The sequence below is a fragment of the Ursus arctos genome, unplaced genomic scaffold, assembly GCF_023065955.2.
Source record: "Ursus arctos isolate Adak ecotype North America unplaced genomic scaffold, UrsArc2.0 scaffold_14, whole genome shotgun sequence".
In the NCBI taxonomy this organism is placed as follows: Eukaryota; Metazoa; Chordata; class Mammalia; order Carnivora; family Ursidae; genus Ursus; species Ursus arctos.
In genome coordinates this window covers 67,695,402-67,708,876 of record NW_026622808.1, presented here as the reverse complement: position 1 = coordinate 67,708,876, position 13,475 = coordinate 67,695,402, and the positions used below count along the sequence as shown (strand labels likewise).

The window sequence follows — 13,475 nt, the reverse complement described above, 5'->3', positions numbered from 1 at the left end:
TGGTGACGGAGTCAACAAACGTGTACTCCTAGATGGAGTGCTGCTCGGCCATGTAAAGGAACGGGCTGCCACCACACACCACAGTGTAGGTGACCCTCCTCAGAATCTGGACGGAAAAGACTTTGTGCCGTATGATGGCCCCATTGGTATTGGGTTCCGTAATCTATAATGATACAAGTTCAAATAGTTGTTACCACTGGGGGGTGGGGAGCTGGGAGTATTGGCAGGAAAGAGGCACAAGGTAACGTTCTGTGATGATAGAAAGGTTCCGTATCTTGATTTGGACGTCAGTCAAATGGGGTAAGCATTTGTCAAAGCCCATCAAACCGTATGCTTTGCATTTTTACTGTGTGTAATTGAAACTCAATGAAGACAGTATGTGCAAATAGCAAAAATTCAATTTACTTCTTAAAAAACTGATTTTCATTTTGATTTTTTAAAATATTTTTTTCCTCAGTATTCCAGTACGACTAACAGGAGAGAACATGTCAAAACGACAACCAACCCCCAGCCAGGCTTCTTGGAACGGCTTAGCGAGACCTCGGGTGGGATGTTTGTGGGTCTCATGACCTTCCTGCTCTCCTTCTACTTAATTTTCACCAACGAGGTAAAATGTCTGGCATCCCTTTGTGCAGAGTGAGGGTCCCTGCGGTATTAGCAAAGGCTGTAAATCCAGAGGCCGGATGTGGTAACAGGGCCTAGATTTTACAATAGGTGGGGTGAGGGCGAGGGTGATGGTGCTGAATGAGTCAGAATTCTTTGCCTTGTGACCTATCTCATAACTGACCTAAGTAGGAAGACGAATAGATTGGTTCACATGCCTGAAATCCTGCGGTAGCAACAGCTTCAGGCATGGCTAGATCCAGGTGTTCATGTTGGGTCACTAGGAATCTCCATTTTTCCATCTGCTGCCTCTTTTTCTCTCTTATGGATTTTTCTTTGACAAGCTCTTCCTTTGTGGTGGTTAAGGTGGCCCAGCAACTCCAGGGTCACATCCAAACAGCTTAGCAGCCGCATCTCTTCCAAAACCAATTTAGCAACAGTTGCAGAGAGATGTCTCAGTGTCCCAGCTTGTCTCAGTCCTCTCTCTGAATTAATCCCCGTGGACTGTGGACCCATGTTCCGATTGGCTAGGCCTGGGTCACATGTTTTGGGCAGCAGTACGGACGGGCCCATATAAACTACAAGGACTGAGGGGGTGAAGGGAGAAGGCAGAGGAAGATGGGGGAAGGGGCACACAGCAGACAAAAGCACCAGCTGTTCCCAGCATGAGGTAGTGCTGAGAATTAGGGGAGTGGGGTGTGCAGCAGGAAGAGGGCTGCCTGGCAAAGCAGGAGTCTTTGGCTCTAGTTCTACCTGTGCCACTTGCAAGGCCTCGGTTTTCCACCTGTAAGATGGGGAGATGAGTCTCCATGCTTCCCGAGGCTCCATCCTGCCGTGATACACCGCAGGAAGCACAACCGTGGTGAACCACACCTGAGTTGAAATCCTCCCTTTTGCTCACAGGGCCGCGCATTGAAGACAGCAACCTCCCTGGCCGAGGGGCTGTCACTTGTAGTGTCCCCTGAGAGCATCCACAGCGTGGCCCCGGAGAACGAGGGGAGGCTGGTGCACATCATTGGGGCCCTGCGGACGTCCAAGGTAGGTTTGGGGAGGGTCGCTGACCCCACCAGACGCTCAGGCACGTCGCTGGATGTTGTCTGGTTGAGGATTTTGAGCACAGGGGCTCTGGGGATGGATGCATGGGTGTGACTCCCAGCTGCCCCACTCAGCAGCTGTGTGGACCAATCACTCTCGAGTCTCAGCGTCTTCATCTGTAAAAGGCAGAGAACACCTGTAACAACCTGGGGGGCCAGCTTTGAAGAGTCATTAGATAGCTAAGCTCTTGGCTCGGTGCTTGGCACACGGCCGGAGGCTCGCAAGGAGGAGCTTTGACAGTTATGCTCAGCACGCGTGGCTCGTGCGGGGCTGGAAAGTACTCTGGTTATCGGACCTCTCCTGTTTGAACCCTAAATATGCTGTTGTCGGGCCGTGCCGCCCAAGCCGGGACCGTGAGACTCCCGGTCCCCAGGCAGTGGGTGTGAAGGACTTAGGACAGGCAGCTTCCCCCGACTCTCCCGCCCGAAGCAGCCGTGTAGTCTCCATCCTGTCCCTGTCCTCTGTACCTGTCTCTCGTCCAGCCCTGCTTCCTCCGGCCTCATGTGAGTCTTGTCCTGTAGTCCCTTTTTTTGACTTGTGTGATTCTTTTCGAAGCTCTTGTCTGATCCAAACTACGGGGTCCACCTTCCGGCTGTGAAGCTGCGGCGGCACGTGGAGATGTACCAGTGGGTGGAAACCGAGGAGTCCAGGTGAGGCGCCGGGGACCGAAGCCTCGAGCAGGGGTAACGGAGATACAGATGTTAGGATGTGATGCACGTGGCTTTTGATTTTGACACTTCTGAAATTTAAAGTATTAAATCTTCCTGTCCAAGAAATGTCAGATTATCCCGAAATTCCTCATCAGTGATCATTTGTTCGAAGGTGGCAGAAATCTAACGAGAGTGGCTCCAAGGAGGAGGGAGGATGAATTAGCCCCCTTGTGCAGGACGTCATGCGGGGATGCCCAGGCCCGAGACATGCCTGGATTCAGGCCGCAGACAGTGCTTTCCTATGTGTGGCCTCTCCCAGGCCAGAGCAGAGGTGGCCCCAGCTTGTGTCCTGTCCATTCTAGCACAAGTCTGAGGGCAGGTGTCCTTAGGCAGGTGGGGGTCACTAAGCGGCATGGATTGTGAGTGAGGGGTGGGGAGGTGGCTAGGGGAGCCAGGGCAGCTGGAGGGGGGCCTCCGTGGGGCCGTCCTGGAGCACAGGGTACAGCCACGTCTCTGAGCCCCGAGAGCAGGGCTGCAGCCCTTGGTGTGGGCCGAGTGGAGGCACATTTCAGCTCAGGATGAGAAAGCTCTTTTCTCCAGTGTGGGCCTTTGAGGGGTGGAGTTGGGGATTTTGACCTGGTCGCCCCAAGGTACTTCCAGCTGCAGATGCTTAGAGATGGGAAAGCCTCCGGGGTGGTAGGCTGACTGTGGGGCTGCCTGTGCTTTCCCCACAGGGAGTACACCGAAGATGGGCAGGTGAAGACAGAGACAAGGTACTCCTACAGTGAGTACAGGGCCCGCCCCATCCCGCACACTTGTGGTCTCTGCCCTTAGCGGAGGCTGACGGCAGCGGGGGAAGGCGTGGAACGAGGCATCGGGAACCCTGGGTGCCAGTCCTCGGAGTCCTGCTCTTCCATCCATCCAGCGAGGCTCCAGGAGCCATCCCTTCGGCCCTGGAGTGGCCACGGGCTTGGATAAAAGGACACTGAGCCAGTGGGCCTCAGACACGTGGCCACTCTTACCATAGTTTCTGAGTTGTTCCCTCTCCCTGTGACAGACACCGAATGGAGGTCAGAAATTGTCAACAGCAGAAATTTCGACCGAGAGATTGGCCACAAGAACCCCAGGTGAGAGCCGGGTGCCCAGGCCTGAGCGCGGTCTTGCCTGCCACTCGCAGGTCCCAGCCTCAGCTTCCTCATCTGAGCGGTGGGATTGAGTTCCTTCTGCCTCATGAGCTGATGAAAGTCTGGGACATAGTTCTGAGGCCAGCTGCTGTGCTGGGCACCAGGAACACGGAGGCAAGACCTGACTTCCTGAGGCTCCCCTCAAACAAGTCAGAATGTGAGGCCTGGACTGAGCGCCTGGAGGGACTTACACGTCCAGCGCTGGGGAAGCGTTTTGTTAATAGCCGTGGGGGTGGGAAGACAATCAGAAAGGGCTTTCAGAAGGCAGTGGCATTTGATGTGGGCCTTTGTAGGATTTTGGCCAAGGGCAGTTAGCTCAGAGATACGGGGGTGGTGAAATGGGCTTAGTGCTGGAGCGTGGCTGGAGCTGTGGGCGGGACTGTGCCAGGAGGGGCTTTGGGTGTGCACAGGGGGCTCGGGAGCTCCCTGGGACTGGGAAGGCTCAGAGAGGGTGTGAAGTCCACAGAAGGTCCATCTGACAACCGGTGGCTGGGGTGGGACAGGCCGGTAGGGCTCTAGGCAAGGAGGTATGAAGCTCTGGGGGATACGAGACACCTCCACTCAGGTGAGGGGGACAGGAGCATCCCAGGGGGGAGGTCTGGTGAAGACAAGATGTCCACAGTGCCTGGGCTGGTCTGGACTCGCAGGAGACCCCTGGGCGGGACCCCTGCCCGGCATAACCCAAAGAGAGCAGAGAGCTCCTGGCCGGCGCCCTGCCCCGCCAATAGCTCCTTCTCTCTCCCACAGCGCGATGGCAGTGGAGTCGTTCACGGCAACAGCCCCCTTCGTCCAGATTGGCCGATTCTTCCTCTCGGCAGGTGAGTCTCTGCCCCTTCGGATGAGCCAGCGGCACCCAGAGGCCCCGTGCTTCTACTTGGCCACCTCCCAGGAGCTGGGGTCCCTGCTGCGCTGGGTGTGGGATCAGCCTGCACGGTCCTGGCGTCGTACGTTGGGCCGGGGGCCAGAGGGAAGACAGGTCCCCAGGAGGTGGGGGACTTGTGTAGGACAGCCCCACCCCAGCCAGGCTGCTCTGAAACATGGTCTCTTTCAGAGAATAACTACCAGGCCCTGCTGGTGCCTGATCTGACCAGACAGAGCTGAGAGCCCCACCTTAAGCAGCCCCAGAGCCAGTGGTAGAGACAAGGCTGCCCCCCAAAGGGTCCCCCTCTGAGCCCCACCCAGCACCTAGCAGTTCATTGCAGGTGTCCCTCCCCACCCAAGTGACTCCAAAGAGAGGCTTTCCAGGGACAAGGTGGTGCCACTGGCCACAGTAAGTCCTGGGGTGGGAGAGCAAACACACAGGCCCCAGGTAGCCAGGGTGAGGGAGGAGGGGTGGAGGCCCAGCGCTCCACCAGGATGCTCCAGGGCCTGGCTTGTCTGCCACCTGCCCTGTCGCTCAGCTGGTGGCTGCTGTGCCAGGCAGCTGCGGCCTCAAGGAACCGCATGCAGCCGGGGAGCCAGGTGCAGACCAGTGACTGCATCCGAGGCAGAAAGGGTGCAGGGCTCAGGCTGTTCCCAGAGCTCAGTGGCTCCCGCTGGTCCAGACGGCAGGCAGGGAGGCTTCCTGGAGGAGGCGGAGACGGAAGGGGGCTGGCGGTATGGAAGGAGGGTTTGGAAAGGGCGCTCCTGGTGGGAAGGAAGTCGGCCGAGGGGTGTGCAGATCGGGGGCGGGGCTGGGGGGTTTGTTCGCACACCACTCTTGGAACCACTGCACGCTTCTCAGGCCTCATCGACAAAGTTGACAACTTCAAACCACTGAGCCTGTCCAAGCTGGAGGACCCGCACGTGGACATCGTTCGCCGGGGAGACTACTTCTACCACAGCGAAAACCCCAAGTATCCGGAGGTGCGCAGGGGCTTGGGCCGTTCACGTAGCAGAGATCAGGGCCCTGGGAGTGCTGCCCCTTGGACAACACACAGGAGGCACCTTCCTGCTTGGGATACCGATTTGGTTCAGTTGAATCCGCTTGGCGGAATGAGATTGGAGGGGAGAAGCCTCGAGGTGATGGGACCACCTGGGCAACAGTGTGGAGGCCGGAAGAGCATGTGAGCTTTGGGGTTCGAGGGTGGCTGCTCCCGGCCTCACTCAGCCCACTTCTCTTCCACCCCCAGGTCGGAGACCTGCGTGTGTCCTTTTCCTACGCTGGGCTGAGCGGCGATGACCCTGACCTGGGCCCAGCTCACGTGGTAACTGGCTTCCCCAGGGCACAGCCAGGCGGGGCCTCCTAGCCTTCCCCTGTGTGCAGTGCCCCGAGCGCTCGGGACCCTTCCCCTAGGCCATGCGGGCGCGCGCTCCCCTCCGCACGGGGGCGGGCGTGCTTCTGAGCGGCTTCAGAGCCCTGTGTGCTCCGCACTGTCCGTGGCATCCGTGGCCCCCACGTTACGGGGCCTTTCCCCTGCTGCTTTCCAGGGCGGGACCTCCTAATGATGCCTGTGAGAGTTCTGCCAATCGCATGCAGCCTTTCTTCCCCCGGCCCCTAGTTTTTGCTCTGTAACTCCTGGTCTCAGGTGCCTGACCCTGTCACCTGCAGTCCCAGCCCTGGCCCCCGCCCCACCCTGATGCAGGCTGCTGCCGGGTCCACCCCCCCGCACTTGGAACGAAACCCCCCGCCGAGCTCCGGGCTGGCAGGGTCTCCTCCCTCACTCTCCCAGCGGGCACACAGTGCGAGGGCTGCTGGGCCGGGCCGGCCGATGCCCTCAGCTCTGACGCTAAGGTCTCTGACCAGGTCACTGTGATCGCCCGGCAGCGGGGTGACCAGCTGCTCCCCTACTCCACCAAGTCTGGGGACACCTTGCTTCTCCTGCACCACGGGGACTTCTCAGCAGAGGTGAGTTGCTGCTGCCTATCTGTGTGGGGGAGGGCAGCCGGCTCCCTCCCTCCCTCTCCCTACCCGGGGTTAGTCAGTCAGTGCCCGCATGAGAGGGCACAGCCGCGCGATGAGGCGGGGAGGAGACGGAAGGAGTAAGAGTCTCCCCGCGTGAGCAGCAGACTGTGCGGCACGAAGAACAGGAGAGGGGGCACAGCAGAGCCCTCCGCTCGGGCTTCCCGTCTCCTGCGGGGGGCAGGGCGGGGGACTTGTCCGAAGACCCAGTGAGTGAGGACCCCCTCGTGCTGAGTGTTGTGGACGGGGGGCCGGTGCCCTGAAACGCAGACAGGGGGACGGGAGATTGACTCTGACAGTGGTCAGGGGAGGCGTCTCTGAGTGACAGTTCTGCGTCACAGGTGAAGAGAAAGGGGTCGAAGCCAGCAGCGTGGGGGGGTCAGGCAGTCACTGAGGCAGGAAGGGGAGCACTAGGAGTGCCCGTGCGGATGCCGCCCAGACAGGAGGCGGGCTGGGGAGGCGGGGCTGCCCAGCGGGCAGGGGCACCCCCCGAAGGGTGTGGGGCTTCTTTCAGAGCATCAGGGGACTGGGGGGGGTACTTAGAGCTGCAGAATTCTGGGACGGGAGTGAGGGCCCCGTCCGCATCTGTAAACTGGGAAGGGTCATGCGTCACCTGACTCCCATCCTTGGGCCGATTATGCGTATAGTTTGGTTGCATGCCCTGAAACTTAGCCTCTCTTCTCTAGGCAGAAACCGTTCTCTTTCATGGAAAAATCGTTGTGTATTGTTGATGAACGCCGTGTGTCGCAGGTGGGAAGTTCTGTCCTTGCCTGGAGCAGGACTGCAGGACTTCTCAATCCCTAAAGGCTTGGAAAGGGAAAGGTAGTGGGCAGGAGGCCGGGCGTAGCTCTGGCCCTTTGACCCTGTTCCTAGGCCCTCAGCTGCCTTCCTTCTCACTTCAGCCCCCAGCCCCAGGGGGTGACGGGCCTCGCCTTCTGCTTGATCCAGGCCCGGGGTGTGGCGGGCTGCTGCTCAGGGGTCCAGTTACCAGCTTCAGGGCGGGGCTGCCACCTCCCACTTGGGCGGGCATGAGTCACCCTTTCCATCAGTAGCTCTCAGGGAGTTTCTAAAATTAGGAGGCCTTGCCCAGGCCTCTTCTCTCTCCTGCAGCTCTGGTCCCACCCCACCCACAGCCTCCTGCAGGTGGAGGCCTGGGTCTCTGAGCTGTCCCCCAGAGAGAAGTGGCCTCCAGATCTCCTAGGAGGGAGGGCTCAGCCTGGGCTGACCACCCTGGGCCTCCAGCACAGGGTCTGGTGTCTCTGCCAAGCAGGGAGAGAAGATCCTGAGCCAAAGAGGTGAGAGCCCTGAGGAGGAACCCAGACTCTGCGAGGCAGGATGCCCAGATTCCAGTCCCAGAGGCAGGAGGGGTTCTGTGTGGACAAGTGTGCACACTGGAGACAGCCCCAGCTCAAGGCCCGCTCTGCCTTCCACGGGCTACAGGACCTTGAGCCAGTTGTTTATCCTCTTGGAGGATAAGAGAATTATGATCCCTGTTTTATGTGGTTGTTGTAAAGATTACGCATCCATTTATTCCGAACCTCAGTTTCCTTATCTGTAAACTGGAGATAAGTGTGTCTACCTTGTGAAGTTAGTTTGAGGACTGAGTAAAGCATTACTGGAAAGCACTGAGGACGGCCACTAATAGGTGGTAGGCAGTAAGTGTTAGCTGTTGTTACTGTTACTGTCCTAGATAGTGACGGTGGGGGGCGGGGGCTCTCTAAGGAAGCGGCATTCAGACCAACACCAGAAGAATGTGTAGGAGCCCGCCAGGCAGGACTGTGGGCAAGCCTGCTTCAGGCGGAGCTAGCACATGTGCAAAGGCCCGGGGGCAGGAGGAGGACACTCGGCCTGGTCCCCGGACAGGCGGCAGGGCCTTGGCAGGTGGCGGTGGGGAGAAGGTAACGGAAGCAGGGAGGCCAGTGGGGAGGAGGCTCCGGCAGTCGTCCTGGCGGGAGAGGCTGCCGGTGGTGAGCGATCTGGGAAACGTGGACACAGCACTGACAGGACTTGCTGATGGGCCGGATGCGAGGTGGTCCCTGTGGGGAGGAACGAGCCAAGTGTGACACCCCAGTTTTGGCTTGCGCAGGCAGGAGGTGGCTGCAGCATTCGTTCAGGCGGACGTGACAGAGAGGAACAGGTGGGGGAGGCTGCAGGGTCAGTGTCAGACGACACGTGGGCTGTGGAAGGCCCAGGGCTGCGGCTGGAAACCGGGGGCACTGGTGGCGAGGCGCCGGGGAAGTGGATGGCGCCGGCCGGGAGGGCGCGAGACCGAAGCCGCCACCGAAGTGCAGAGGGCGGAGGGCAGCCCAGCCGGGGGAGAAGCGGGGGAGCGCGGAGAGCGAGGCGCCCCGGAGTCACGTGAAGAGCGTCCGCGGTGCAGCAGCGCACACGCCGCCGCCGGGGGTGGTGGTCACTGAGCCCGGAAAGGAAGCACTGTCGTGAGGAGGGCCGCTTCATTCCAGCTGAGGCGGCGGCCCGGGGACTTCTTCCCTTCCACACACAGCTCCTGCCCCGTCCTGTGCTGCGCCCTCGCCTCCCCGGTCTGCTCAGAAACGGCCAGCGGCTCCTGGGTTGGCGTGGAGTGCACCCCTTGGCGCCGGCCCTGCCAACTGGGGAGCTGGGGGCCCCTCAGAGACATGAGGCGTGACACCCCCTCCCCACCTTGTCCTGCAGGAGGTGTTCCGTAGAGAACGGAAGAGCAACTCCATGAAGACGTGGGGCCTGCGGGCCGCTGGCTGGATGGCCATGTTTATGGGCCTCAACCTCATGACCCGGATCCTCTACACCCTGGGTAGGTGTGCGGAGACGGGTCGGGGGGATCTTGTTTATCCTCGTGCAGCCCGGGCGCCTGCTCTGTGCTTCTCATGCCACCGTGGCCCTTTCCGGCCCGCTCAGTGCTCCTCAGGGCGGAGACGGCACGGGGCCCACGTCTGCGTCCCACTCCACAGCGTTGGGATGAACGGGCCGAAGAAGGCAGACTCGAGGGACAGATGCTTTCGGGGGTGGGGGTCGGGATCGCTAACGCCTGGGAGGCTGGTCTAGGCCCCATTGTCGGAGGGTCTGGCCCATCTGTCCCCAGCTCACCTGCTCCTTCCTTTAGCCCTTCACAAGTGAATGGGCACAGCGAGGTGAACAGGCACGGCGAGGTGACCAGCCCACGTTTGCAGCGTGCCAGACCTGAAATCGGTTCCGTCAGAGCTCTGGACACTTGGGCCTTTCCCTTTCCTGTCTCAGCTTCAGTTACCTCACACCTCATGGGCAGTTTGTGAATGTTTGGCAAATAGGAAATACCCCCAAACCGTAATAGTTCCCTCCCCCACCCCAAGACCTGGGCTCAACTGGGGGCAGCCAACAAGTCGGAGTGCCACGCAGAGCACTGGGCCGCTCGCTTGGCCAGAGTCGGCACCTGTGAGCCCAGCAGCTGCCAGATGACCCAGCCTGGCACAGGACTGAGGCCTCGGGTGATTGAGTAAGTGCTGGCCCCACACTGTTGATCTGGGAGGATGGCGTGTCTCGGGGACTTGCCCACAAGCCTTTACCCCAGTGTGCCCGTGCCCAATCTGATGATCCCATCCAGCCTGCACTGGGCCCCATAGAAACCTCTCCCCCATTTACCCTTTCCAGCTGGGAAGAGGTCTGGCCACAGTACCTCCCAGGCTAGGCGGGAAGAGGACACTTCCCCTCCAAGGCTTTCTCGGGACAGCTGGGTTGTGCTCAGAACAGCCAGCCGGATCTCGCGCACCATCTGGGAGAGATGAGGATCTGATCACAGTCCTCCATCTTTCCTTTGCACTGAGCCCCTCCTGGCTGTGGGACCCTGGGCTGGCCATCTCCGCACTCGGAGCCTCATCCCCCCATCGTCAGATGAGGAGGTGGGAGTCCGGCTCAGAGGGCCCTCCGATTCTCCGTTCATCTGGAATGCTGACGCTCCAGACCCAGGACAGATGTCAGAGCGCAGAGGGGTCGGAAGTGCAGGCGGAGTGATTGGGGGAGCTACAAGGCAGCACTCATTCACTGTGTTTGGGCAATAAGTACTTATTGAGTGCCTGCTGTGTGCAGGACACCGCTCTAGGCCCCGGAGACCTGCAGTGAGCAGGACAGACAAGGTCCCTGTCCTCTCAAGGCTCAGAACCATGGCCAAGAGCTCGGGCTCTGGGCTCAGACAGTCTTGGGTTTAAATCTTGGCTCTGGCACTTTCTAGCTGCAGGACATTGGGCAAGTTGAACTGCCTGGGCCTCGGTGACCTTGTGGGTAAAGTGAGGGTAAGAATAGTACCAGCCTTCCCGGCTGGGCATGAAGGTTTGAGGAGATGGTCCACATAGTGCCCGACGCACGGTCAATGCACAAAAACACAAACTCTGCTTATTAGGAGGGCCAAGGTGGGCTATATGTGGGGACAGACCAAGAAGAGCCAAGAGGTGGCCTGCAGGGTCCTGTAGTCATGGCGGGGCAGCAGGCCTTGCTCTGCAAACCCAGGGGCAGCAGACCACTGGGGCCTCCTGGAACTGAGGAAAGAGTCCGTGCACGGACTGACGTCAGCTATGGAATGCCAGCCTGGAGGGGGTAGACAGGCCAAGGACAGCGTGAGTGCAGACGGATTAGCTGGATCCTAGACTTTACCATACTGGGCCAGTGGCCAGTGACCAGTGAGATCCTTGAGGTGGGGGCCGGCTTAGCAAATTTATTTCCCTCTGCCCTGCACAGAGCTGGGCACAGAGATCCTTGGTAATGACTTGAATGAACAGATGCCTCCAGGAATGGCCGAGGAGCCCACACAGGCACCCACAGAAGGTTCTGCCCAGTCTGTGAGCGTGCAGCAAATGGAACGTGCCACCATATGGGCAGATGTCTTCTATTGGCCGCAGACTGACGGCAGCATCCATGGTTTTAGAGGTGACTGGGCACTTCCACCTGCCTGCTCCCCTGGAGCGGTGCACGGTACGCACGCCTTCTGTGGACCTGCCAGCTCTCGTGGGAGGCCGTTTGCCTTCCGCCCCGAGCCCTCTCCTGTCCAGACCAGGCAACGTGGGCCCATCCTGGTCTACGGACGGGAATGATCTGCTCACCTCACGTGACGCAGAGCGTGGTGGCCCCGGGAGCCTCACCAGCTTTCTCTTCCTCACAGTGGACTGGTTCCCCGTCTTCCGAGACCTGGTCAACATCGGCCTGAAAGCCTTTGCGTTCTGCGTGGCCACCTCGCTGACCCTGCTGACCGTGGCCGCCGGCTGGCTCTTCTACCGGCCCCTGTGGGCCCTCTTCATCGGCTCGCTGGCCCTGGTGCCCATCATCATTGCTCGGACACGGGTGCCAGCCAAGAAGCTCGAGTGACTCAGGCCTGGCGCCCGCCCCACACCTGCATGATCCTCAGGCTCCAGCCCCCCCCGCCCCTCTTGACCCCGAGTCAGTCTTGGACTCCGCGCCTGCTCCACTGGCCGAGGGGCCAGACTTGGCAGTGTGCGTGCCTGTCGGGTCTGGCGCTCACCGCTTCACGTCCTGCCCGCCCTTTCCCTTGCCCGTGGGCGGCCCCGTGAGCAGAAGGCAGCTCCTGCTGGCGGTGGCCGGCGTTCTCCCTGCTTCCTTCCCTTCTCTCGGGACCGCGTGTGGCCGCGTCAACGTGTCTCGCTTAGCTGAAGTCTGCCGACAGGGAGGTGGTGACACGCCGCACAGACCCCCGGCTCCGTGAGCCCACGGGGCCAGCTCGGCTCTCTGCGCAGTGCCGAGCGCCAGGACCGACCCGGCGTGCGCCCCCCACGCACGGGGCCACACCCCAGCCTGGGCACAGGACCCGCCTCGGTACTTAAAACACAGGAACACCACTGAGGTCATGGTGAGGGACACTGGACATTCGTTGGGCTTGACGTGAATTTTATGGTTTGGCCAGAAACTTCGTGTGTAGGATTCCCAGGGGCCCCGTCGGCAGTGTTGGCCTTTGTCACACTTCGCAGGTATTCTCCCACCTGAGGAGGGACTTGTTTCCAATCCGCTTTAAAGAAACAAAGCGCTGCTTGAATGATGAGTTCAGACTGTTACAGAAAACTCCTTTTCATCTGTCCCTTGCGTTCATGGAAGGTATTCAACAGGGCTGTGACTTACGGGTTTAAAAGAAGTTACGTCTGGCAGTGCTCAGCTTGGAGGTGCTTTTGAAGCCAGAGTTAGCCAAGGGGCTCCGCTCGGGGGGAGACGGGAATTGGTACGAGGCGGAGAAAGGCATCTCCTTTCATCCTCTGGCAGCAGAAACTACCGATTCCCTTGAAGATGAATTCGGAGTTTTTAGCCAACCCTGAAAGGAAAGCTTTCTGCCCCTGAGTGGGCTCCCCCACAAGTGCCCCCCATTAACCTGAAGCAGGAACCTCCCGGAGGCCTGAGGCTTGTGTCGCTCTCAGGCCTCATTCCTTTCATGGAGGAGGGGGGGGGGCTTCACGTTGGCCACTGGGCCCGGGCGCCCACCTCTGAGTGACTCCTGTCACGTCCCCGTCCGCAGCTTCCCTCCCACGTACAGTCTACCTGCACTGCACCCCGTTCCCTCTCACCCCTGCTGAAAGACCAAGTATGCCGTCACCTTGATGGTTAGAAGATCCTTCGTGCACCGTGTATCTTTTTAGGACTTGGACTTGTTCTGCTTGGCTGGGAGTGGCTGTTCCCGCAGGTTAGTTGCGGTTGAGTGATGGGAAGTCCTGAAGCAGCAGCCTCGCCATGTCTCGCTAGCCTGCGAGGCCTGCGGTGCAGCCGAAGATTCTTCACGCCGACAGCAGCCAGCCCGGAGAGGCCTTACCTGGGCTTCGGAACCGAAATAGTATTCACGACTGCAGTTGTCACCGCATCTCTCGACTCTTAAAGGATGCTTCCGGAGAACAGTACAACTGGGTGGTGGCTACATACAAAATCTGTGGGATTTGGTTTGTGTAACTTTTTCTAGTACAGATTTTAAATTACTACAAATTTCAGTATGTTTTTAAAGAGCAGAAGAATGTTAAATATTTGAAGTCTTTGGGAAATCATGAAATTTGTATTATCTTTGTATTTTTGGATAAAAATTGAAAATAAATTTTTTGATAGCTTTTA

At 59.4% G+C, this 13,475-nt stretch overlaps 1 protein-coding gene across 2 annotated transcripts in view; it reads left to right on the top strand.

Annotated features, from left to right (window-relative positions):
• Positions 1-13,475, top strand: part of TMEM43 (transmembrane protein 43) — a 16,809-nt gene extending 3,334 nt beyond the window's left edge. Inside the window, exons 2-12 of one of the 2 annotated variants that reach the window (XM_026501438.4) lie at positions 458-607; positions 1,507-1,641; positions 2,254-2,348; positions 3,083-3,132; positions 3,406-3,475; positions 4,280-4,350; positions 5,256-5,377; positions 5,644-5,718; positions 6,258-6,359; positions 9,087-9,204; positions 11,539-13,475. In XM_026501438.4, coding sequence (XP_026357223.1) covers positions 458-607; positions 1,507-1,641; positions 2,254-2,348; positions 3,083-3,132; positions 3,406-3,475; positions 4,280-4,350; positions 5,256-5,377; positions 5,644-5,718; positions 6,258-6,359; positions 9,087-9,204; positions 11,539-11,741 — 1,191 coding nt within the window. In that variant the 3' untranslated portion in view covers positions 11,742-13,475. Of the gene's footprint in view, positions 1-457; positions 608-1,506; positions 1,642-2,253; positions 2,349-3,082; positions 3,133-3,405; positions 3,476-4,279; positions 4,351-5,255; positions 5,378-5,643; positions 5,719-6,257; positions 6,360-9,086 lie in introns of both variants that reach the window. The other variant, XM_057311960.1, reaches the window with a different exon arrangement.